Here is a 26,751-nt window from a genome sequence, read left to right as displayed (position 1 = left end):
GGCTAGAGAAAACCCTGCTCTATATAAAACCTGCATCAACAATTGGATTGCTTTGTGGAACTAGAATTTCTATACAGTGGTGCCTCGCTTGATGAGGATAATCCGTTCCAGCGAAATTGCTGTAGAGTGAAATCCTCATCAAGCAAAATAAAAAAGCCCATTGAAATGCATTGAAAACCGGTTCAATACGTTCCAAAGGGCTAGATACCTCAGCATCCAGCGAAGATCCTCCATAGGGCAGCCATTTTCCGATGCCTGTGCAGCTAAAAATCCATCCTGAACACAGCGGGGAGCCATTTTGAACAGCCGGCAGCCATTTTGAAAACCCGACAATCAGCTGTTTTGATCGTTGTACTGCGAAGAATCGGTTCCCGAAGTAGGGAGCCTATCGTCGCAAAGTGGATTTTGCCCATTAAAACATCGTTTTGCGATCGCAATAGCGATCGCAAAAACATCGTCGTGAAGCGAATTCGTCATCAAGCGGGATAATTGTTAAGTGGGGCACCACTGTATCTATTTTTACTGTGGGTAAAATATAATCTACAGTTGCATTTTTGTTCAACACATTTTAAATATGAGAATTCTGGTTAAAGTGAAGGTTTTTTTAGCTGTAGTCTAAGGACTTGTATTTACCCTTTTTGTAATCTTGCATTTGTTCTGACAAATTTCCCCATCCTCTGAATCCACAAAGCAATTTTTGTGGGCCTTATATAGAAGTATTTTTGTTTCTTCAAAAAAAATTATTCTGTATTTTTAGGCTTATTTTTTACTGTTACCAAGCTTTGGTCCAAATTACTTGTTTCTGTTGCTGGTAGGTAGGTTGTTGATTATGGTATCAATGGCAACAGCTTCTTCTTCTAAAAATAGCTGAAGAAAATTCTTTATTATTTTTAAAACTATGCTCTTGTCTTAATTAAAGCATTTTTTCCTGTCTAAAACAATCATTGTCTCCTATGGGAGTGTCAGTGTTCTTATAGCCACACCAGCATTCCCTCTGTTTCTCTTCAGTGAACAGAGTTCATTGATGTTAAGTGTTCTATCAAGACGGATGTTTTAGAAGGTATCTGTCACCTTTATGAGAAGGCACCTCTCACAAAGAAAGCAAGAAGAAAAAAGAAAGAGTCACAAGCTAGGAGAGCTTATGTCAGCTTGTTCAATAAAACCAGGCAAGATGAATTAAGGTAGTGAGCGGTATTGGAGCCAGTTGTACAGAAGCACTTTGATTAAAAGATGAAAAGAAAAAGAGACTGAGAAAGGAGACTGAGAAACAGACAAGGAAAGCAAAGAAATTATGTGAAAAAAGGTTGCTCTGCTTTGTGCAATAGAAGTGTAGAGAAATAAATACTATATAGGGACCCCTTCAGACATTCTTCTCCATGCAGTCAGAATTAGCTCAAAGAAAGAGGGAGCTTTTCTGCCCATTTAGTTGTTGAAGGGAAGTTCTGAAGCGGGGAGCCTGTTGCAAAGCTTGTGAAAAGTTACTTTTTTGGACTACAACTCCCAAAATACCTCTGGCCATGATGACTATGGAATTCTGGGAATTATAGACCAAAAAAGAAAAAGACATTTCCAAACTATGGTCACCTTTCTATTTATGGACCTGTAGCAAAGCAGCTCCTCTCTTCAGACCTCTTCCCCCCTGTGTGTGGTCCGTGTTGTGATGACCAGTAAACACAATACCTCCCCTCATTTCCAGTCACATAGAGGAAGGCCTTGTGACATCTCTAGTACAGAGATGTGCTATAGATGGGGAAGGGTTAGGAAACTGGGCACAAAGAATGCTGCATAACTCATCAGCTCTCAATCAGATTCAATGGGCCTATCTAGTTAAGACTTAGTACAGGATTTCAGCCACTAGGTGTTTGGTAACATGGATAAAGAACTACAGTGATGCCCCACAAGATGAAATTAATTTGTTCGGCGAGTCATGTTGTCTTGCAAAATTTTTGTCTTGCGAGGCGTGGTTTCCCATAGGAATGCATTGAAATTTAATTAATGCATTCCTATGGGCGAAAAAACTCAGAAACAAAAAAAGTCAGAACAAAGTCATTTACAGTACCAGGTATTGTAGACCTAGCCCCACTCCTCACGGTGCCTTGGTAGCCCCGGAACAGCCGGACTCTGTGTGACCAGAGCTTCAAACAGCTGAGAGGTGGCAGCCATTTTGTGGTCATCTCCGCTCCCCACCCCCAGCCTCTCAGCTGTTCAGTGCTGGCTCTCAGAGGCTTCCCGGGGCTTGCCCAGAAAAAAAAATGCAGGGGGAAAGGGCGGGATATTCAAAAATGGCACTTTTCCCCTGCCTTTTTCCGTGCTGGGCAAGCCCCAGGAAGGCTCTGAGACCCAGCGCCGAACAGCTGAGAGGTGGCGGGAGGGGAGCCAGCACCGCTTTCTGAAGTCCCCCGCCAGTCCTCCAATGGTGCTCGATGGTGCAACTGAAAACTGGTAAACCCCCCCCCCGCGGCAAGCGCTGCTTTCAGAGGCTTCCCGGGGCTTGCCCAGCAACACATTCTTTAATACGAAGCTTCAAGACAGAGTTTCCTGGAGACATCCAAGATCAAAGCATTGGCATCAGCTCGATTTGATCCTCACTAGACGCCCTAGACTTCCTAATATTATGATCACACACAGTTATCAGGATGCTGATTGCTATACTGATCACTCCCTGGTGTGTAGTAGAGTAAAACCACGAATAAAGACATAGTATCACACGAAAAAGAAGGAAGACCACGTATTGGTATCAGCAAGACTCGCGATCAAAGAAAAGTGGAGGAATTTTAACAGATATAAATCCTAGCTAGCCTAAGTCTTAAGTTAGCCAGATGAGATAAAATTTGTAACTAGGATCATATTTGAAAAACAGTAATACAAAAACTTGATGGCTCTATGAGGTGCAAATATTAACTGAAAACAATATGCTACATATGAAGTACCAGTGCTTATGGCTTACTCAGTCTAGTTTCTAAACCCAGGCATCTGAAAATTGTATCATGGGAAAAGTCTTATGGGATCAAATGGTAGGTATCAGTTGGTTCTGACTTGATGGCACAGATCACAATGTAAAAGCCGCCACAGAGTAGCCTAATCAGTCCTGAGCGAATGGTAGGTGGATGAGAGGGTGGGTAGGGGACGTTTAACCGCGTATCTCCCTGCCATGATCTGAATAAATGTCTTTCATAGTGGAAATTAAGGTGTCTACTATCACAGACACACAGACACTCTCCACACAATTACTGATTTCATTTCCGGTTGTTTCTTTCTTATTTGGATGGACAAGGACTCTTATATACTACTTCATAGGGAAAGAGAGAAAGAAACTGGTATGCAACAAAGCAGCAGATGAAGAGACACTGAAGAACATGCAAATAACAAAGACATGTCTTGTACAAAGGAAGAGAAACATTCATTGTACTCACTGCTTGAGAGAAATGCAAACTAAGGGAGGTTCCTAGAATTAATTAATTAGATGGGGAAAAGCATAGTGCCCTACAAAGAAAGTTGCTGCAATGAATGAATGTCACTTTAAGGACAGGTTGTGTGCAGCCTTGTACACAAGAACTCGCAGGTGAGTATAGAATGCAGCAGTTTGTTTGGTAAAATTATGTTAAAATAAAAGGTGTATGAGCAGTTGTACTAGAACAGCAGTCTAGATGCATAAACTAAAATAGTTCCATTCATCTGCTATAAAAATTAAGTTGTTTTGTAGCAACAAAAACTCATTTATGTTAATAATCTAGTACAGTATTGTGTTAGAAAGAACTCAATTAATAGTGCTTCATAATGTACAGTAGTACTTATTTTTGCGGGTAGATTGAGAGGAAGAAAGAGCTCTATTTTCCTTTAGTTGCAGCTATTTCAGCATATTGTGTTCTTTTAACTTTAGAAACTGAGATCTTCGCAGTCTTCAACAAACCAAAGACCTTGCAGAGAACCAGCCAATACTACACCGTAACAATTCCCGTGAGAGTAATCAGTAATGGGCAGAGCCTTTGCAGCTTAGAAGCTAATTGGCTAGAACACATGACGGATCATTTCCGGAAAGGGAGCACATTGGTGAATGCAGTCTTCAGTCTTGGAACGGTAAATGGTATGGAATTGTTTTTCAAGCCTATTACCCTATTTATCTTAAAACCTTTAAATATGGAACACCTGTTTTCTCCTTGTCTGTGCTTGCTGGAATGTACAAAAATATTTTGCAAGTGAACGCAGAAACTGGAGAAAAAGTGATGAGGAGAGGTTTTTTAAATATCTGAAATCAAAGTAATGAAGCAGATGTGCTCAAGCAGCACCTCACTCTGTTCCTTTAACTCCCAGTCTTTCAGATTGGTTCTTAGTAAAAGGAATATTCTCTGTTCCTGCTAATTACATCTTGAAACTACATGCCGTGCTGAGTGTGAATTATTTGTTAGTGTCAATCAGAAACACTCTTTGAAGCAGCAGCACCTTTACACAGTCGCAAGTAGCTGAATTTAATGCCTATAAAATTTTGGTGTTTTGTAGGCTATGGGTTAGTGGTAGGTTTGTTTTAAGTCTGAATACAAGTTAGGCTATATGAAAACTTCTGTCCATAGTCATGGTGTTTGTGTGTGTACATGCTGTATCAACACATAAGTAGAAAGTCAGGAGGCTTCCAGGCTGATCATATTAGAGGGCACAACTCTGTGCATGAGCAAGTTACAGTACATTAATGGAGCTGTTCTATCCAGTGAAATAAATGGAATGCTTTTTGGGAGCAGTGAAGTTCTGTAAGAAATAGCATTGGACATTGCTGAATGAATGTGTGACTGTAGACTGAGCAGTTTACCTCCCTGTAGTCTGTTCACTTCTGGAACAGTGGCTTTCAGCTATGTTTATTAGACTGCTGCCCTTCTTAGTGACTGTAACAGGAAATGAAGTAAAATGTACTTCCTAGGGCTGAACAGAATGATTGAGCTAACATGTCATTAGTTGCAGAATTCCCTTAAGAGGTAAGAGATTGTCTATTTACACTATGAGCTTGACTCAATCTGTATTTGTCAGATTAGCTTGTCTTATTTTGTAATTAGCCACTGGGAAATAAGCACAACTTTATTTGTATGTTTACTTTTTTATGCACTAGCTTCCAAAGATTTGCATGTCTGAAGGGAAAGCATTACAAGAAGATAAAATATATTTCCGTTTACTCATGATTTGACCCTTACAAGGAGAGTTAACATTGTTTTTGGTGTCTTGAACTATGCCATTCATATTAGTTAATACAGTGGTGCCCCGCATGACGACGATAATCTGTTCCGTTAAAATCGCTGTAAAGCGAAATCGTCATCATGCAAAAGTAAAAAACCCATGGGAATGCATTGAAAACCGGTTAATGCGTTCCAATGGGGGAAATACCCGCTCGTTTTGCGAAGATCGCCCATAGAGAACCACCAATCAGCTGTTCTAATTCACTGTAATGTGAAGCTTCCACCCGGAAAACACCCATTTTGCGAAGGGAAGGTGTCCATTTTGCGAAGGGAAGCCATTTTACAAAGCTGGGAAAATCGTTGTCAAGCGAAAAAACAGTTCAGGGAAGCAGGGACCGAATCAACGTAAAGCGAAAAAATCCCATATAAATACAGCGATTTCATCATCAAGTGGGGTCATCATCAAGCGGGACACCACTGCATATGTTTCTTTATGAAATTATAATAAAAGATATTGTGATTTGTACATTATGTACATTCTCTTCAAGCGTGCATGACACTACTTAGAACTTGAGAACACCAATATCTCCAGCTACTTACTTTATGATGGTGTTTGAATTAAATAACAAACTAAATGTTCAGTAAACTCACAGATTGTAAGTCACAAAACTATGACTTTCTCCCACTGTTTTTGACAGAAATAATTTGTAAAAACCCACTTCAATTGTATAGTAATTATTATGTGTTTATAATATTTATTTATTGCTTATATGCTCACTGGTCTCTCAAAGGAATTTATAATAAATAAATAAAAACATCTTTTAAAGTGGATTTAAAACAGTTTTAAAAGCCACTTTAAAAAAGTCAACAGTCTTTAAAAATAAGCTTAAAAGCACTCTAAAAGCCAATTTTAAAACCAGTATTACAGACCGAAGGACACACAGAAAAATACAATTTTGGTTACTTTCTTGAAGCTGGAGATGGAGCCAGCCTGACTTCCCTTAAAATAAAGTTCCCCAGAATTCAGCTGCTGATACAGAAAAAACTCTTGTCTTTTGTACTTACCAAGGCCCCTCCATTCTGTTGTGAGGAAAATGCACTTTCATAACCATAGGTTATATTTAACGTTGTACTGAACTAAATACCGACGTGACACATTCCGCATCCGAGCCTAATCTCCAGTGGTAGATGCAAATCACAACCTCTATTTTGACACTTAATAGTTATCCCCTGTATCCCCCATTCCTATAATGAGGCTCAAACTTGATAATGGCTGAAATCCTGTTGTCATAACTTATGCCTCATATGGCAGATGACCTGACTCTTGTTGTTGTTGTTTAGTTGTTAAGTCGTGTCCGATTCTTCATGACCCCATGGACCAGAGCACGCCAGGCCCTCCTGTCTCCCACTGCCTCCCAGAGTTGGGTCAAATTCATGTTGGTAGCTTCGATGACACTGTCTATCCATCTCGTCATCTGTTGTTCCCTCTTCCTCTTGCCTTCACACTTTATCAACATCAGAGTCTTTTCCAGGGAGTATTCTCTTCTCATGAGATGCCCAAAGTATTAGAGCCTCAGCTTTAGGATCTGTCCTTCCAGTGAGCACTCAGGGTTGATTTCCTTTAGAATGGATAGATTTAATCTCCTTGCAGTCCAGGGGGGACTCTCAAGAGTCTCCTCCAGCACCATAATTCAAAAGCATCAATTCTTTGGCGGCCAGTCTTCTTTATGGTCCAGCTCTGACTTCCATAAATCGCTACTGGAAAAACCATAGCTCTGACTATGCAGACCTTAATCGGCTAGGTGATGTCTCTGCTTTTTAGGATAATGTAGAGGTTTGTCATCGCTTTCCTCCCAAGAAGCAGGCGTCTTTTAATTCTGTGGCTGCTATCACTATTTGCGGTGATCATGTAGCCCAAGAAAGTAAGATCTGTCACTGCCTCCATATCTTCCCTTCCTATTTGCCAGGAGGTGATGGGGCCAGTGGCCAACATCTTAGTTTTTTTGATGTTGAGCACTCTCCTCTTTCACCCTCATTACGAGGTTCTTTAATTCCTCCTGACTTTCCGCCATCAGAGTGGTATTATCTGCATATCTGAGATTGTTGATATTTCTTCCAACAACCTTAATTCCGGCTTGTGATTCATCCAGTCTTGCCTTTCGCATGATGTATTCTGCATATGGTAAATAAGCACGGAGACAATATACAGCCTTGTCGTACTCCTTCCCAATTTTGAACCAGTCAGTTGCTCCATATCCAGTTCTAACTGTTGCTTCCTGTCTCACATATAGATTTCTCAGGAGACAGATAAGATGGTCAGGCACTCCCATTTTTTTAAGAACTTGCCATAGTTTGCTTTGGTCCAGTCAAAGGCTTTTGCGTAGTTAATGGAACAGAAGTAGATATTTTCCTGGAACTCCCTAGCTTTCTCCATAATCCAGCGCATATTAGCAATTTGGTCTCTAGTTCCTCTGCCCCTTCGAAATCCAGCTTGTACTTCTGGGAGTTCTTGGTCCGCATGCTGCTGAAGCCTACCTTGTAGGATTTTCAGCATAACCTTGCTAGCATGTGAAATGAGTGCAATTGTACGGTAGTTGGAGCATTCTTTGGCACTGCCCTTCTTTGGTATTGGGATATAGACTGAAGATTTCCAGTCCTCTGGCCACTGTTGAGTTTTCCAAACTTGCTGTCATATTCAGTGTAGCACAATAACAGCATCATCTTTTAACATTTTAAATAGTTCTATTTGAATGCCATCACCTCCATTGGCTTTGCTGTTAGCCATGCTTTCTAAGGCCCACTTGACTTCACTCTCCAGGATATCTGCCTCAAGGTCGGCAACTACACTATCTGGGTTGTCCGGGACATCCAGATCTTTCTGGTATAATTCCTCTGTGTATTCTTGCCACCTTTTCTTGATGTCTTCTGCTTCTGTGAGGTCCCTACCATTTTTGTCCGTTAACATGTCCATCTTTGCACAAAATGTTCCTTTAATATCTCCAATTTTCTTGAATAGATCTCTGTTTTTTCCCTTTCGATTATTTTCCTCTATTTCCTTGCACTGTTCGTTTAAGAAGGCCCTCTTGTCTCTCCTTCCTATTCTTTGGAAGTCTGCATTCCATTTTCTGTGACTTTCCCTTTCTCCCTTGCATTTTGTTTCCCTTCTCTTCTCTGCTATTTGTAAGGCCTCCTTGGACAGCCACTTTGCTTTCTTGCATTTCCTTTACTTTGGGATGGTTTTTGTTGCTGCCTCCTGTACAATGTTACAAGCCCCCATCCATAGTTCTTCAGGCTCTCTGTCCACTAAATCTAGTTCCTTAAGTCTGTTCTTCACTTCCACTGTATATTCATAAGGGATTTGGTTTAGATTATACCTGACTAACCCAGTGGCTTTTCCTACTTTCTTACATTTAAGCTTAAATTTTGCTATAAGAAGCTGATGATCAGAGCCGCAGTGAGCTCCAGGTCTTGTTTTTGCTGACTATATAGAGCTTCTCCATTTTTGGCTGCAGAGAACATAATCAATCTGATTTCGTTATTGACCATCTGGTGATGTCCATGTGTAGAGTCACCTCTTGTGTTGTTGGAAAAGAGTGTTTGTGATGACCAGCTTGTTCTCTTGACAAAACTCTATTAGCCTTTGCCCTGCTTCGTTTTGAACTGCAAGGCCGAACTTACCTGTTGTTTCTTTTACCTCTTGACTCCCTACTTTAGCATTCCAGTCCCCTATAATGAGAAGAACATGTTTCTTTGGTGTTAGTTCTAGAAGGTGTTGTAAGTCTTTATTGAATTGGTCAATTTCAGCCTCTTCAGCATCGGTGGTTGGTGCATAAACTTGGATTACTGAGATGTTGAAAAATCTGCCTCATATTGAAATCATTCTCTCATTTTTGAGATTGTATCCTGGTACAGCTTTTCCTACTCTTTTGTTGACTATGAGGGCTACTCCATTTCTTCTATGGGATTCTTGCCCACAATAGTAGATATGATAATCGATAATCCAAACTCTCCAGTACAACCTGTCCATCTTGGGTGTCCCTGCAGGGCATAGCCCATAGCCTCTCTGAATTACTCAAGCCCCTTCGCTACGACAAGGCAGCAATCCATGAAGGGGGATGATCTGACTAGCAGATGCAATTTCTTGTTAAGAAACTGAGCATCTAAATTCTATTCTGACATGCCCAAGGCCATCCTTTTCATTGTTGGGAACTCAGAGAGGTCACAGAACAGGAGGGAGACATCTTTAATTACCAAAATTTAGCAATGCCAGTAAAGTCATCCACTGCTCAGACCATATACCAGAAGGTATATTACAGAAAATACTTACGTTTTACTTCCATTAGTATCCAATCTTCCACCAAGCAAGCTGCTGTTTTTTCCTGAGTATGTGTCAGTGGTTCTCTATTCTGTACCAGCCCCCAAACCTCCCCCCCCCAAAAAAATAATGCTGGCTGGATAGCTCAGTCAGTTAGGTATCTGGCTGCAGAGCCAGAGTTTGGGAGTTTAGTTTCTCACTCTGCATCCCAGAAAAGCCGGCCTTTGTGACCTTGGGCAAGCTGCATGGTCCCAGGACACCCCCAAAGGGTAAGCCACTTCGGAGTACTCTATATCTAGAAAACCCTGAAAAGGGGTTGCCAGAACTTAGAACTGACGGAACAACACAGTTATTATTACTCTCAAAACAGCTTCTATGATGCATGATAGAACTGAAATCTTTAGAATGTAGGAAAGTTTGATACTCAAACTACAATGGAAGCACTTTCCAGTCACAGGATGGGAACATCTGGATCCAGCTACAAACCTTCAAGAAAAGGAGGGATTTGTTATTTTAAAAGCAGCCACCAAATGACATACTGTACGTTAAACTTCTACAACAAATATTTGAGCTGAATTTCTCCAGCAAATGTTCATTTCAATTTTCTACCCCTTCCCTTCATTTTTTTTCTTTTCAAGTTTCGTCTTTGACAAACTTATACCGTGAAGAATTAATCACATTCTGCAGAAATCATTGTGTACGCACACACAAACACACTGCTCAGTACATTTGTACATTTCATGTTTTACTTGATTCCCAAAGTAGCTCAATAAGCAGCTTAAAAGTGAGCCAGACAGGTATTGAAAACCTCCTGCTTTTACTTCAATAAACCAGTAAGGCTTAATATAGATTCTCTGCCCCTGGCAAATAGGGCCTCATTATAAGGCTGTTATGCTAATCCTATAGTATTTACAATATGAAAGACAGTGTTTGTATTCATGCTTATTAGTGCTATTGTGGTAAACATAAAAGTTATTTTTAAAACTTGGTCTGAAAGCAAAAGCTCTGAACACAGGTTATTTAAGATTACTGTGTTTCGCACTCTGATTTTTAAGCTAAAGGCTTTAATTTCATTTTTCTGGTGATCTTTCTTCTATGGAACTCAAGACAGTTTGCATAAAAATGTTAGGTAACCTGTTCCCGCACTGATTAGACATGGAGGTGATTAACTTCAGCAGGGTTTCTGCATTATGTGCCTTCACACTATGACCTGAACTACTTTTTGGTCTTAGCATCTAATGCTGTTCTTGCTGGAAACAGAATGAATTTCATTATATCTCATATTGTGCTGTGATAACTTTGTCAGTTTGCTGAAGCAAAAACATCTATGTCTCTTGTGTCATAAAATACTTATTTTGCATAGCTTTCATGGACTAAAACCTATTTTATTAAATGAATAAAATGTTATCCATAGCTGAGTATATGAGAAAATGTAGGTGAATATTCTTTCTTCCATTCTTTCCTATTCTTACTTACAGAAAGGTATCTGCATTATTTTCTTTCCTCCCTCTTTCCCTCTCTTTTCATTCACAAAACCTGTATTTTCCATGAAGTCTTTGGACAGTCCCCTAGTTCCCATGCCTTCCTGTGACTGAGTCTATAATTAAACCTAATATGTATCTGAAACAATGGCATTTTCCATCGTTGTTTACTGCTCCCTATTTTACCTCTGTCACATTTTAGATTGTAGATTTTAGTTTCCATAAATACCATGCACATTGGTGGACTATGAGTTATGGTGTTCATCCTCATTACTGCAGGGTCAATATTAATGTGGAGTTTAGTTCTGTGTTGTTTGGGCAAGAAAAATAATGTAGATATGGAGAACAAAAATAAATACAAATATAGAAGGAGGAACCTTTCCTTAATATAGATAGGTGGAGGTTTTGAAAGTTGCTTGGTGCTTTTTGATAAATATTCAGATATTTTGAGGAGCAAATCTTTAACTGAGCTTTAAAAAGGTAAAGGTAAAGGTTCCGCTTGACAATTTTTGTCCAGTCGTGTCCGACTCTAGGGGGCTTTAAATATGCATAAATCAATAAATGTCTAAATATGCAGAACAGTGTGTTTGTGTGTGGGAGCATACACTGATTTCTGGAGAATGTGATCAGTTCTTCATGGTAGGTGCTCATCAGACAGGAAACTTGAAAAGAAAGGGAAATGGCAAAAAATTTGAATATAACCATTACTGGAAAACTGAACTCAAAGTGTTGGTTCAGAAATTTAACATAGGTCATTTGACTCTTACAGTAGTTGCTTTAAAAAAAACTCACTTCCCTTCTTGAATGCTTCTTATTGGATCCAGATGTACTCCATTATGCAAGTGGAAGGTGCTTCCATGTGAGTTCAGATTTCAATTTGCCCCTCATTCTATTTCAATTCTATCATGCACCAGGAAATCAGGCTACAAAGGGATCAGAGAACTGTCTATAGCAGCTGTTTGGCATGTAGGAAACTACAGAAAATGGTACCAGTGACATATACTCAAGCAACAACAGTGGCTTTCTTGGTTGGATCTTTGGATATAAATGAAAGATCAAATAAAAGTTGCTTCTATAATTTGATGTAATTTGTTTATCTTTGTTAAAATTAAACTATGAAATTAATAGCATGTCTTATTTTTTTCCATAGTAAAATGGAAACTAAAAAGCACATGATGGAATGCTTTCTCTAGCTTCTTGGCAAGTAATGTGAATGGCAAGCTAACTTGTTTAGAAACAAATAGTCATTAATTTTATATGTAGAAACTCTAAAAACAATGAGTCACTGGGTTTCATACAGACTAATTAAGACTGTTTTTAAGGCAATTTTTTTTATTTCTAGACCTACATCAGTGCATTGCTTAATATCCCAAATGTAGCATATGAGAAATATTACTCTGTTGATTAAACATTAGAAGTGCATTTACATAACAATGGGACTCTGAGGGAATTTCCTAATGTCTTATTCTAAAGTCCAGTGCCTTCAGAAGCAAGCTTACAAGATGAGCATAACAATTTATTTTTCAACAAGCGAACCTATATGATACTGTAGGAGATTTTCCTATATATAGAATACATTGCTGGAGAATAGCTGGTTCCAAAGGGATCTTCTGTCTCTAGTCATAAAAATGGAAGTTTGTTTTGATGTACCTAGTACAACATTGTGTAAGCAATGAAAGATTATCTAGATATCAGCATCAATCTAAACAGAATCATATTATAGAATAACTTCACTCCCAAGTTCTATCCAGCAACTGAAAAATGAGGAATGGCATTAAATAATATTTACTAAAATAGTAATTAAATATTAACAGGATCTTAGTGGACATTTCTCAAGAGGCTTACTTTTAGTTGTAAATAATATTATTATGAAAAGAAATGACTTGTAATTAATACACATACTGTACACACATAATTATAATTGAGATCAATGTTTCCAACACATACACACACATACAAGCACATGCAGATGCATGCACACAAATTCCATGTGCTTATAAACATTTATCTTTCATGTAGGAAGTTTTGTATGAACTGTATATACTGTCATGCATGACAAAACATGCATGTTCCTATTCTACAACAAAGGTTGTTAGAAACCCACAACTAAGTGATGGCACACTTAGTGATGGCACACTCAATTTACATGGGTCTGTTTACAGTGTAGGAAACACATCATTTGCGAAGCAGCCCAGATTTGATGATCGAACACCAATAAATGACAAACATGGAGAGCAGATTTCAATATTCTATGACAGTAATTTTTCAGTTGATAATAACAATCACATCAAGTTTAGGCTTTGTGCATAAGGTTTAATGGTTCAGAGAAAATGGACAACACAGGGAAACATTGTTCCCCACTAGTATAGCTGTCATAATAGAGTAAGAAATCTTTTCCCATAGTCATCTTGTAAATCATGTGCAAGAACATTAAAATGACATTTTGCCCAGCAGAACAGCATCAAATATTAATATGCCCAAGTGAAAATACCCTTTTGAGCACAGTGGGGGAACATCCTACCTTAATAAAAAATTCAGTGATAATGGAACCTTTTCTCTTGAAAGGGGTGGGATTAGCCTTTTACATGAGCTTTGTGAAGGTAGAGAAAGAACATGATACCAAAGAAGTGTTTTGTTTTTATGGTATAGTGATTTAGTTATTAAAACAAATGAGACTTAATTTGATTGTTTAGCTTTCAGGATTTAACTAAGTAGATGTAATGTGCAGGAATCTACAGGATTAAACAGAGAAGTAAAAACAACTTGAAATGGTTAGAAGTCAGGCTTACTGGAAAGGAGAAAGGTCAAATAGATTGCATGGTTAAGTGGCAACTCCCAGAGATTAATACTTTAAACAACTTTGTAACAGCTTTTTGTTACTGTTGTTGTTATTGCTGATATTGACATTTTTGGACTACTGCTTCCTGCTCATTCAAGAGCAAATTATTGCATATGTACTCTTTGGTATTCACATGGGGGAATAATTGATTTGTACATTTCTGGCTTTTGATTTTTTCTGCACTGATAGATTAATCTCATATCATAGACAGACATATAGACGCACACACAAACACACAGGTGTTACTTTTGAATCAAAAAATTGATCTGTGGTGCAGAACAAGCACACATGTGCGGAGTGATGGAAAGTTGAACTATAGCAAGGAAAGATAAGGTTGTATATTTTCTAGTCATAAGGAAGTATTCAATTTGTGCCTCCTGATTTCTGCCTTTTGCCCATACTGTCCCCTGCATTTCACTGACAAATCAGCTGAAAATTGCTGGAATCCAGTTGCCACAGCTATGAAGTGCAGCTCTGATGACATCATCAGCTGGGCCCATGCTGGGGCAGTCTTGGGGAAATCAAAATCTTCCTATTCTCCCTCACCAGATTCCAGGGAAGCATTTAGGAGCCTCATACGATGAATAGATAGCAATTTAAAGTGAAAAATCATAGTTGGTGGTCCCAGTCCTGTTGCTAAGAGTGTCAGCAGTGATTTTTAGTTTCAAATCATTCTCTATACTGTTTGGCAACTCCTGAAGGCTTCCTAAGATGAAGGGGATCCCTAGGAATCCCTGAAACACTGGAAGAGGAGAATAGGAAGTTTATAATTCCCCTGAAACCGAAGATGATGATATCATCAGGATTGTGCAGTGTAGCTTCCACAGCAGGATTCCAGCCAATGTATCATTCATAGGTGTTTCTTTAGTATTTTATATGTTCATTTTATATGTGTAGTTTTTTGTAATCGGTTAAAACCTAAGAGCACAAACCAAGAGCACTCTGATGAAAATATCACCAGAAGCATCTATGAATGTCAAAACATCAATCTTTGTTTATATGCACCAGTCAAATACATGGCTGCTTTGCATGATTTCCCTTTGTTCATTTTACCCCCTAAACAGGCCTGTGAGGTAGATCTACTTAGAGCTTTAATTAAATATATTAACATTAAAATACCCACTTTTACATTAAGAAAATTAATGCCTTAGTATTAAAATTGTTGCTTTTGAAACATTGGTTTCTAGATGTATCAGTTGTTTTAACCCTCCATTTAACATGAAAGTAGTCATTCTAAACGTTAGCATGTTAAATTAACTATTCTTTTCATGCACTAGGTTTAGTTGAGAAGGTCTTGAATTTGGGTCAGGCCAGCACTCAAGCCATAGGTAGGAATCATGACACTCATAGGCCACATGAGATCCCCCAGGTAATTTTTGCAGCCCCTAAGATCCCCCAAAAGAACACTTAAAAATAAGCTACCTCATTCATTAGGAGCTCTCCAGGCATCAGAGAACCGTAGCTGTGGTTCTCTGATTCCTGAACAGTACTTGATCATTGAAACAAGTAACAGGAAATAAAATACAGTTTCTGATTAAGAGAAAGAAAATACTCTAATTGAACATTTCCTCATGTAATTTAGACAATTAAAGCTTTTGCATTTTTACACACATCTTTCCACTTAGCACTGTTTAGATGGGGATGTGTGTGAGGATAGCTCTAATAGTTATTATTTATTTAACAACTTAAATTGAACTGCAGGAACTTGTGAGGAAGCTGCACTGCTAATTTTCTGTAGTGGATCACACTGCCACTATTACACAGGCATTTTTGGGCCTCAGCCTACTGACCAAATTGAAAATTGCAACTCAGTCTATCCATGATTGTCCCACCTATATTATAATGGCTCTCAGGTCAAGGCTTACTATACAAATGATGCCAACACTGAAACATATTTGTAGAAAAATAAGGCAACAATTAATGTGCAAAATTTGTATACTGGGCAAATATGCTTACTCCATAAGCATACTGGGAAAATTTGCTTACTCCATCATAATATGCAGCTTAATCTGCTGAGATCTGGACAACTGGAATGTGGCAATCCTAACATTAACTTGAAATCCCCAGTGCATAAGATGCACTCATGGTTAAAGAGCTATCCTCACACACATCTCCATCTAAACAGTGCTAAGTGGGGAGATGTATTTGTGTGAAAACACAGAAGAGACTGGCAATTCTAATTCAGAACAATGGAAAAATTCTTGTTATAGCTTTTGTCCTCTGAAAAGCTTGTTGAAGAGATACAGTATAGAAGAATTCCCCAAATCTGAAGAAGCTGCCCAGATTTCTGAAAGCTCTGATTCTATTCAATTTACTACTGTTAACTTCCAAGAAAATACCCTGGAGGAATTTTGTTCCAGCGTTAGAGAGTTGGGGGGGGGGGAGGGAGAGAGAAAAAAGCCAAAGAATAATTCATATTTACCATGTTTCCCCGAAAATAAGACAGGGTCTTATATTAATTTTTGCTCAAAAAATGCATTAGGGCTTATTTTCAAGGGATGTTTTATTTTACAGTCATGTCATCTTCTGCACAATGCTGCACAGTGTTGGAGGGCGGGGTTTAATATAACCAAGGCTTATTTTGGGGGTAGGGCTTATTTTAGGGGAAACAGGATAGAAAAAAATGTCTTTGCTGCTAGTTAAATTGTCAGACGTACTTGATATACTTATGTTATTTATTTATTTATTTATTTATTTATTTATTTATTTATGTTTGTTTGTTTGTTTGCTTGCTTGCTTGCTTGCTTGCTTGCTTATCTCAGGGTTGACTACAACATCAACAGTTTAAATTATTCAGACACTCTAAAACTTGCAATTATTAATTACATGTTTAGCTTAGAATATCATAATCCTACCTTGGGATTCTGGAAGTAAGATTCCACTCAAACACTGAAGTCACAGGTTTCTGAGACAAGAGTAGGAGAGATATTCCACAAAGAGAAGAATCTCCCTTTCGTCATTATTTTCTTGATATCTATCATAACAACCTTATTCAGGAGGGAAACATCATTGAGCAAACACAGAGAAATGTTAGGGATTCACTGCCTTTTTTCCAGGGAACCTGCTGAATTAGTGTTAATTGCCTCCCTCTCGGCCCCTTCTAACTCCATTATTCTGTGTTTCTATGAGAGGAATTGGAAATTTGTCAGAACTAGTATCTGCATTTTCCATGCAACATCATATAATGGCAGAACAACCAGTCATCTTTTAGATCGAAATGTGAAAATGTTTTGTGCATTTTGTTTATAACGATAAAACATACATATAAAATCTGTAAAACAGATTAAAATAGCCACAGCCCACAGAATAAAACCAATAGCAGAGGTGTCGTGGCATCTGAATGTAAAAAGTACAAACATTGTTGATGTGAATTATTAAAAAGCTTCAAAGAATAAAAGGTTCCTCACATAGTATGAAAAAGATTACAGTGGAGACCTCAGGGGCAAACTGTTCATCAAAAGATATTCCATAACCCCTTCTGTGCCTCTGGCAAAAAGCTGTGGTGTCTAATAGCCATTTACCTGACTTTGTTTGGTGAGGGAACCTAGAGGGAAGAACCTTAGAAGATGACTAGCATCCAAGTGACACCACTCTTTCAGGTGACTGCTCCTCTGAGACTTTCTAAGTATGACTTTGAGAGAATGAGAAACACACAGCGATGTGCACAGCAAAAGTGTTCTATATATATTCATTTCAGGTTCTTTCAGGGCTACCTCTTCCATTTTCCTGTTTTTTATGTCCTAATTCTTTCATTTTACACAAAAGGGAAAGCCTCCTTCAGGTTTCCTGTTTATTTTTGATTCCCTTGTTCCAGATTTCTTGTACTCAAAAGCCCTGAAAAATGTTTTAAAATACTCCCCCAAAAAGCAGAGGCAACATAACAAAGAATCAATCTACTCCAAAAGCAAATGGTATATTGCAACCCAGCCAGCACAACAGACCCTCTGGGCCCGGACAGCACAATAGAAAAAAGACAAGGAAGCAAGGATGCACTAGCTGCCTGACACACAGAGACACCCACTCACTAAAGGAAGCAACAGCTCACCACCAAGAACAATAAGAGAAAAATGATTCAAGCTGAGCCCACTCAACAGCAACATCCGCCACTTACACAGTCCAGTGGCGTCTGGCCAAGTCACAGAGTTCCCCTCTCGCACACCCAGATAAACAAAACAAAACAAAACAAAAAAACGGTCCCACAAAACCTCACCAAAATATACACTTTTAACAGAATGAATGCACAGTAAAGTAATAACAATTTAAAAAAAATTAAAAAGGAAAGTACTTTCCCCTCCCTATGCACACAGGGTAAAAAAAGGATTAAAAAAATCACATACAGCCTCATCTCTCTCCTCAAAACCAAGAAAAGCAAGCAAATAAAGGCAAGAATTATAATCAAAGCTCCCCTCTAGAGATAGGGACAAATATAAAAAACGGATCAGTTTTTCCGACGAATATAGCCGATTTGTTAAATATTCGTCTAACCGTATTTGTGGGTTCCAGATACCCCCATGAATATGAAGGGATGAATACGTATTTACCCATTTTTATTCGTCCTTCGTATATAAAAAAATACCATTCTGCCTACCGGCCACCGATCAACTGATCAGCCACACTCCACACAGCCACCCAATACCACAGCCTACCCTCCTTTCCCTACCTTAGGCCCCGCCCCACCCCCACCAACACCCTCTTAACCTAATCGCTGCTGCTGAGGTCTTCTGGCCTTGCAGCCCCGCATGGAGACTGGTTGCCCTTTGCAAACATGACGGCTGCAGCTTCATTTAGGGTAGGAAAGCTCCAGCTGCCATCTTTGCAAAGGGAAATCTGGATTCCCTTAGCCTGCCTTAAGGAAATCCAGGATCCCTTTGCAAAGATGGCAGCTGCAACTTCCCTACCCTAAATGAAGCCGCAGCTGCCATCTTTGCAAAGGGCATCCAGTTTCCCTTTTTACATGCCGTGGCTGTGGGGGCCTGATGGAGACCTCGGCAGCAGCTATTAAAGTAAGGGGGTGCCGGTGGGAGTGGGGTGGGGTTAAGGTAGGGAAAGGAAGGGGTGTGGGGTAGGCTGTTGGGATGCCTGGCTGTGTGTGGGGGGTGGTGGCTGCCTAATGGCTTCTGATCAGTTGATCAGCTGCCGGTAGGCAAAATGGGCTTCTGTGCTGTGTGTTAAACTCTCCTGGGGGGACTCAATTTGCGGGTGAATAACTCAGATGTCCGATATCCAATCTTTACCAAAGTTGGCAGGCGTGTTGTGGAAAGACATTGTTGTTGTTGTTGTTGTTGTTGTTGTTGTTGTTGTTGTTGCTGCTGCTGCTGCTGCTGCTGCTGCTGCTGCTGCTGTTGTTGTTTACTTGATTTATATCCCGCTCATCTGTTCAGATTGACCACTCTGAGCGGCTTCCATAAAAAGTATACAATAAGCATAAAAATTTTACAAATAAACAGCACCACATATAATAACACAAAAAAAATAGATGAGAAGAGGAAAGAAATTAAGTGTTGACAGGAGGGAAGGCCTGAACATATAACCATGTTTTTAGCTGACTCTTAAATGTGCCCAGCGTAGGGGCCGCACGAATCACTGGAGGAAGGTTATTCCAGAGGCGAGGAGCCACCGCCGAGAAGGCCCGATTTCGTGTTCTTTCCTTCTGGGCCTCCCTCGGCGTTAGGCTCCTCATCCTCACCTCCTGGCTCGTGCAGGTGATCCGGATAGATCTAGGTGGGAGCAGGCGTTCCTCCAAATATCAAGGTCCTAAACCATTTAGGGCCTTGTATGTGAGCATTAACACTTTGAAGTCTATGTGGAAACGGATGGGCAGCCAATGCAGCTTGGCCAGAATAGGAGAGATATGATGGTGTTTTCTCACTCCAGTGAGGAGTCTGGCCGCCGCATTCTGCACCACCTGAAGTTTCCGCGTCAGCTTCAAAGGGAGCCCCACGTAGAGCTAGTTGCAGTGGTCTAATCTAGAGATTACAAGTGCATGTACTAAGGTAGTGAGTGCCCCCGTGTCTAGGTAAGGATGCAGCCAGGCAATCTGCCAAAGATGAAAAAAGGCGGTGCGGACAACCGACGCCACCTGCGTTTCCATGGTGAGCGTCGGGTCCAGGTGTACCCCAGGCTGCGAACCCCACTCTTCCTGGCCAGGGCCACCCCCCCAAATGAGAGAGAGTCACCCAGGCCGCCCACAACAGGGCCACCCACCCTCAGGACTTCCGTCTTGTCCGGGTTCAGCCGCAGCCCGTTCTCCTGCATCCATTGCAGTACAGCCTCCAGGCAGCGCTGAAGGGACAGGACGTCATCACCTGCAGTTGGTACAAAGGAGATGTAGAGCTGGGTGTCATCAGCGTACTGATGACACGATGCTCCACACCCCCTGATGACCCCACCCAGTGGCCTCATATAGATGTTAAACAGCATTGGGGAGATAGCCGACCCCTGTGGAACCCCACATTTGAGGCTCCACGGGGCCGAAACACTCTCACCTAGCTGCACTCTCTGGGGGCGGTCCTCCAAGATGGAGTGGAACCAGGCCAAAGCCAGGCCTCCGATACCTGACTCGGAGATCCTCCCCAGGAGGATACTGTGGTCGACAGTATCGAAGGCCGCTGAGATGTCGAGGAGGACCAACAAAGACGTCTTACCCCTGTCGGCCTCCCTCAACAAGTCATCGTACATAGGAAACTCAGTTGTGATTCTGGAGTCTCTAAGTACTTGTGGGGAATCTTTCCTGGGGGGTCCTCTTTGTGACTACATAACTCGGCAGTCCGTGACCCAACAATGTTCACCAAACTTTCAGGAGTTGTAGAAACATGTCTGAGGAAGCTTCCCTGCAGATTTGGTGCCTCTAGGTTGTTGGGGGCCAGCGTTATAGCCGTTTAAAGTGCAGATAAATCGACAGATTGATCTGTTGATTCATCAAAGAATATTCGTATATTTGTATTTGTTGATCCGTTAACCTTGACGAATAATGGATCAAAACAAATTGCCATTTTTAAACATTTATCCCCATCTATACTCCCCTCCCAAACAAAACTTTTTGAACATGGGGAGATTTCTCTCCTTCCTACCAAGTGCACCAGCATGGAGTAACAACTGAAGCAAAGAGCTCACTGGGTTCCAGACCCTTATGTAGATTCAAAAGTCCCATTCCCTCCACATTCTGATTTGCTGCTGATGCTGACAGCCCTTGCAACACTATTGGATGAAAAAGTTCTCAGACAGTTTGACAGAAAAAAGATGCATGTGTACTTAAAGGTTAGACAAAGTAGGAAACACGGAAGAAACACAAAACGTTCATGTATCCTTCTTTCATAAACATGAATTATATGACGCCTCTTCCATGATTTTGTCTTTCATTTAAACGCAAAAGGCCTGCACCTAGAAACAAAACTATTGCCGCTGCTTCTTAAGTGTCAGAAATATTAGTGAAGGGAGAGAGGAGGAGCGGCTCAAGCCCCAGGATACACAGGTGCCTACATGCACAGATCCTGTTTTGAGAATGCATGTAAATACAATGTGACCCCTTTATCCTCACGGTCAGGATCTATTCTGATTCATCCATGGTCTATATCTATAATATATATATATAATGAAGTTAGCAAAACTGGCCACTAGAGGGAACCAGAGACAGTGGTGAGTATAGCACTTACTGAGAAATAGATTTCTATGGTGTCATTACCAGAACTGGCCACTAGATGGAGGCAGAGACCATGTACTGTATAGTGTTCACTATTAAAACAGCGTTCTGCATTTTTCAGCTTCTGACTGAGGGCTTGGAACCAATCCCCAGTGGATACAGGGGTTCTGCTGTACAAGCTGTCATAACGATTTCTGACAGTGCAAGTCTGCATCAGATATCTACCAGTTCTGTTAGAAATTTGGATTGTGATAAACAGCATACAGACTTCAAAACTTCTTCCAGAGAGGATATCTAAATCTGTAGCTTACAGAAATAATTTGTTTCTACACAGATTCCTTCCAGGGCATGACAGATGGACTGTTCATCTTTGAAGAACTTTCTGTGGATGACAGCAAAAATATACAAGGCTATGATGCCATTGTTGTAGAACAGTGGACCGTTCTTGAAGTAAGTGTGCTATTCTGCTTTTCTTGTTTGTTTCCACTATCTTGAGCCATGCCAATGAGAAATGAATACAGTGGTGCCTCGCTAGACAGTTACCCCGCATGACAGTTTTTTCACTAGACATTGACTTTTTGCAATCGCTATAGCGATTCGCAAAACAGTGGTTCCTATGAGGGAATTTCGCTGGACAATGTTTGGTCCCTGCTTTGCAAACCGATTTTCGCTAGATGACGATTTTGACGGCTCCCTACATGCTCGCAAAACGGGTGTTTTCGAGACCTAAGCTTTGCAAGACAGTGATTTAAACAGCTGATCGGTGGTTTGCAAAGCGACTTTCCTATGGCCGATCTTCGCTAGACAATGACGATTCTTCCCCATTGGAACGCATTAAACAGGTTTCAATGTATTCCAATGGGGAAATGCTTTTTGCTAGACAATGATTTCGCTAAACAGCGATTTCAGTGGAGCCTTTTATTTTGCTCATAACATCTATTAATAGTAACTTCCTGTAGCAGTTTACAGAATCTTGTACAGTCTTTCCCCAAAACTCTAGCAGTAGTGAAGCAGTGCAGGGACTATTTACAGTATATTTATTTGACATTGATTTTGTTTTCTTATTATTTTAAAAAAGAATGCTCACATTTTGCAGACAAACTAGTTTGTGTTGGCTTCTTTGGGGAACTACTACTGCTACTACTATGACAATGACATCTACTACTTTTCAGAATGTAAATTAAATTATGGCAAACAGTATGGGACCCTAATGGTTGTTGTGGGTTTTTCGGGCTCTTTGGCTGTGTTCGGAAGGTTGTTCTTCCTAATGTTTCGCCAGTATGGGACCCTGTCACCCCAGTGAAATCTATGAAGTAATTGCTACTCTAAAGAATGAAAAGGCACTTGGTAAGGACAGAATTGTGGGTGAAGCCCACTGGTGGGCTTCTATCTTTCCAACTTTATTTACAGAAATTAATGAGAGTGGTTATTTTCCCTCACAATGGAACATCAATATAGTGGTCCCTATACTAAAAAGGTGAACCAAGCAATCCAGCCAATTTTTGCCCTATTAGTTTGCTGGATATCTCATCAAAAATATATACTAAATATCTGGCAAAAATTTAAATTCTTGGCTTGAGTCTAGTGAAATGATTGCAGAACAGCAGGCAGGCTTTCGATGTAATCCCTCAACAACAGATCACTGTTGTGTTTTGTCTCACTTAGTATGTAAGTATGTAAAACTAAAACATAAGTGTCTATATGTAGCATTTATTGATTTCAGAGCAGCTTTGATTCTATAAGCCGAGATCGTCTCTGGGGCAAATTAAGCAAAACGTGTATAAAGGTTTGTTGATGTTGATCCAAGAGCTCCACTCCGACACAAAGACTCAGGTCAGGATGGATCGCTCAGGTTTATTATCAGTTATAATACCAACTACACGAGGTATCCATCAAGGATGTTTGTTAGCTCCATCTCTGTTTAATATTTACGTCAACTCATTAATTGCTAAGTTGAGCAACAATGATAACAATGTACTTCCCAAACTGGGATCTAGAAAATTAACAGTACAGTACTTATGCATGCTGATGACACTGTTTTGTTATCACAAACACAACAAGGGCTAAGGAGGCTGCTGAAAGATTTTAATCAACTAGCAACACAAGAAAAACTGAAAATTAATTATGGAAAAACTAAAATACTAGTATTTGCCAATAGGTTTAAAAATCATGTATGGTAGATTGATGGCCACCCTATAGAACAAGTGAAGTCCTTTAAATATCTAGGACTAAACGTCTCAACTGGCTCCTGGAAAACCCACCTAGAGAATACCAATAGAATTGACACCAACACTATTAACCACTATTAAGGTTCTATTGGGGCACAGGTGGCAGGCAGTTCCCACCTGCTCTTAAAATCTATGAGGCCAAAGTTATACCACAGGTATGCTACGGTGCTGAAATATGGGGGTCCACCCAGAAAATGTACCTAGAAACAACCCATAATAAATATCTGTGAGCTATCCTAGGCCTCCCTAAAGGAACTGAGACTTGTATTCTCTGGTTGGAAGCAGGCCTTCACACTATGAAGGCTATTGTACACACCCATGCTATGAAATTCTGGCTGAAATTGAAAAAGGGGATTGGGTCGGATCTAGTACCGGCTGCTTTTAAAGAGATGCTAAGTTTTAACAATAGGACAATTTTATCTTGGAATCAAGAAATTTTACAAATTATCGATATGCATGGTCGTTCTCATGAAGCTCTATACAGTCAGGAAAAACAAGACCTGTAGCCAATTGCTGCTCTAATTATCAGCTTCTTATAGCCACCTAGAGTGGTCTTAACCGACCAGATAGGCGGGATATAAATAAAAATAATAATAAATATAGCAAAACTGAAGCTTAAACTGAAGAAAGTAGGAAAAACCACTGGGCTAGTCAGGTATAATCTAAAGTACCAAATCCCTTATGAATACACAGTGGAAGTGAAGTAAAGCAAATGCAAGAAAGCAAAGTGGTTGTCCAACGAGGCCTTACAAATAACGGAGGAGAGAAGGGGAACAAATGCAAGGGAGATAAGGGAACGTTATGGAAAATTGAATGTTGACTTCCAAAGAATAGTAAGGAGAGACAAGAGGGCCTTCTCAAATGAACAGTGCAAGGAAATATAGAAAAATAAAAGAAAAGGAAAAACCAAAGATCTGTTCAAGAAAATTGGAGATATTAAAGGAACATTTTGTGCAAAGATGGACATGATAAAGGACAAAAATGGTTAGGCACCTAACAGAGGCAGAATGCATCAAGAAGAGGTGGCAAGAATACACAGAGGAATTATACCAGAAAGATCTGAATGTCTCGGACAACCCAGATAGTGTGGTTGCTGACCTTGAGCCAGACATCCTGGAGAGTAAAGTCAAGTGGGCCTTAGAAAGCATGGCTAACAGCAAGGCCAGTGGAGGTGATGGCATTCCAGTGGAACTATTTAAAATCTTCAAAGATGACGCTGTTAAAGTGCTACACTCACTATGCCAGCAAGTTTGGAAAACTCAGCAGTGGCCAGAGGATTTGAAAAGATCAGTCGATATTCCAAGAAGGACAGTGCCAAAGAATGCTCCAACTACCGTCCAATTGCACTCATTTCACACGCTAGCAAAGTTATGCTCAAAATCCTCCAAGGTAGGCTTCAGCAGTATGTGGACCGAGAACTCCCAGAAATACAAGCTGGATTTCGTAGGGGCAGAGGAACTAGAGACCAAATTGCTAACATGTGCTGGATTATGGAGAAAGCCAGAGAGTTCCAGGAAAATATCTACTTCTGTTTCATTGACTACGCAAAAGCCTTTGACTGTGTGGACCAAAGCAAACTATGGCAAGTTCTTAAAAAATTGGGAGTGCCTGACCACCTTATCCATCTCCTCAGAAATCTATATGTGAAACAGGAAGCAACAGTTAGAACTGGATATGGAGCAACTGATTGGTTCAAAATTGGGAAGGAGTACGACAAGGCTGTACTGTATATTGTCTCCGTGCTTATTTACCATATGCAGAATACATCATGCGAAAGGCAGGACTGGATGAATCACAAACCGGAATTAAGATTGTCGGAAGAAATATCAACAATCTCAGATATGCAGATAATACCACTCTGATGGCAGAAAGTCAGGAGGAATTAAAGAACCTCGTAATGAGGGTGAAAGAGGAGAGTGCAAAAAACGGTCAGAAGCTCAACATCAAAAAAAGTAAGAAGATGGCCACTGGCCCCATCATCTCCTGGCAAATAGGAAGGGAAGATATGGAGGCAGTGACAGATCTTACTTTCTTGGGCTCTATGATCACTGCAGATGGTGACAGCAGCCACAGAATTAAAAGACGCCTGCTTCTTGGGAGGAAAGTGATGACAAACCTCTACAGCATCCTAAAAAGCAGAGACATCACCTTGCCGATTAAGGTCTGCATAGTCAGAGCTATGGTTTTTCCAGTAGTGATGTATGGAAGTCAGAGCTGGACCATAAAGAAAGCTGACCGGTGAAGAATTGATGCTTTTGAATTGTGGTGCTGGAGGAGGCTCTTGAGAGTCCCCTGGACTGCAAGGAGATTAAATCTATCCATTCTAAAGGAAATCACCTTGAGTGCTCACTGGAAGGACAGACCCTAAAGCTGAGGCTCCAATACTTTGGCCATCTGATGAGAAGAGAAGACTCCCTGGAAAAGACACTGATGTTGGGAAAGTGTGAAGGCAAGAGGAGAAGGGAATGACAGAGGATGAGATGGTTGGACAGTGTCATCGAAGCGACCAACATGAATTTGACCCAACTCTGGGAGGCAGTGGAAGACAGGAGGGCCTGGTGTGCTCTGGTCCATGGGGTCATGAAGAGTCAGACACGGCTAAACAACTAAACAACAACAACAACAATCACATTTTTAATGGAGAAATACTTTTACAGTGTTACGTTAATAGTCTATGTGTTCTGCAGTGGTTGAAGGACGTTACCAACGGATTCCCTTGGAGGAAAGAGTTTTCCCATGTTTAACTAATGTAGTTGAAGATCTAACTCACTATTTAATTGACTGCCCAATCTATAAAGATCAGAGAGTAGCTTTGTTCCAAGAATTAGGTCTCACATTTGGTATATCTTGTGCATATTTGATAAATTTTCTATTGTGGGATAAGGTGCCATACATTTCTGAAAAGGCAGCCAGCTTTGCTTTTAGAGCATGTCTTTAAGAAAGAAATTCTGCAGTTATAATGATCATGCTTTAACTGAGGATTGAATTGTTTCACATGATAATGTTGTTTTAAGACGGCTTTATTTGTATACTATATTTGATACTTTATCCTATCAAACTTCTTTTGTAATGGCCACAGCTATACAGAAT

At 40.2% G+C, this 26,751-nt stretch overlaps 1 protein-coding gene across 3 annotated transcripts in view; it reads left to right on the top strand.

The window, feature by feature from the left end:
- Positions 1-26,751, top strand: part of RFTN1 (raftlin, lipid raft linker 1) — a 135,886-nt gene that overhangs the window by 86,258 nt on the left and 22,877 nt on the right. For all 3 annotated transcript variants that reach the window (XM_078377249.1, XM_020780138.3, XM_078377248.1), the window contains 2 exons: positions 3,881-4,084; positions 21,768-21,883. In XM_078377249.1, coding sequence (XP_078233375.1) covers positions 3,881-4,084; positions 21,768-21,883 — 320 coding nt within the window. The remainder of the gene's footprint in view (positions 1-3,880; positions 4,085-21,767; positions 21,884-26,751) is intronic.

This window comes from Pogona vitticeps, chromosome 6, assembly GCF_051106095.1.
Source record: "Pogona vitticeps strain Pit_001003342236 chromosome 6, PviZW2.1, whole genome shotgun sequence".
Classification (NCBI taxonomy): domain Eukaryota; kingdom Metazoa; phylum Chordata; class Lepidosauria; order Squamata; family Agamidae; genus Pogona; species Pogona vitticeps.
Note: the sequence above shows the minus strand (reverse complement) of the source record. Positions and strands in the feature narration are given on the sequence as shown.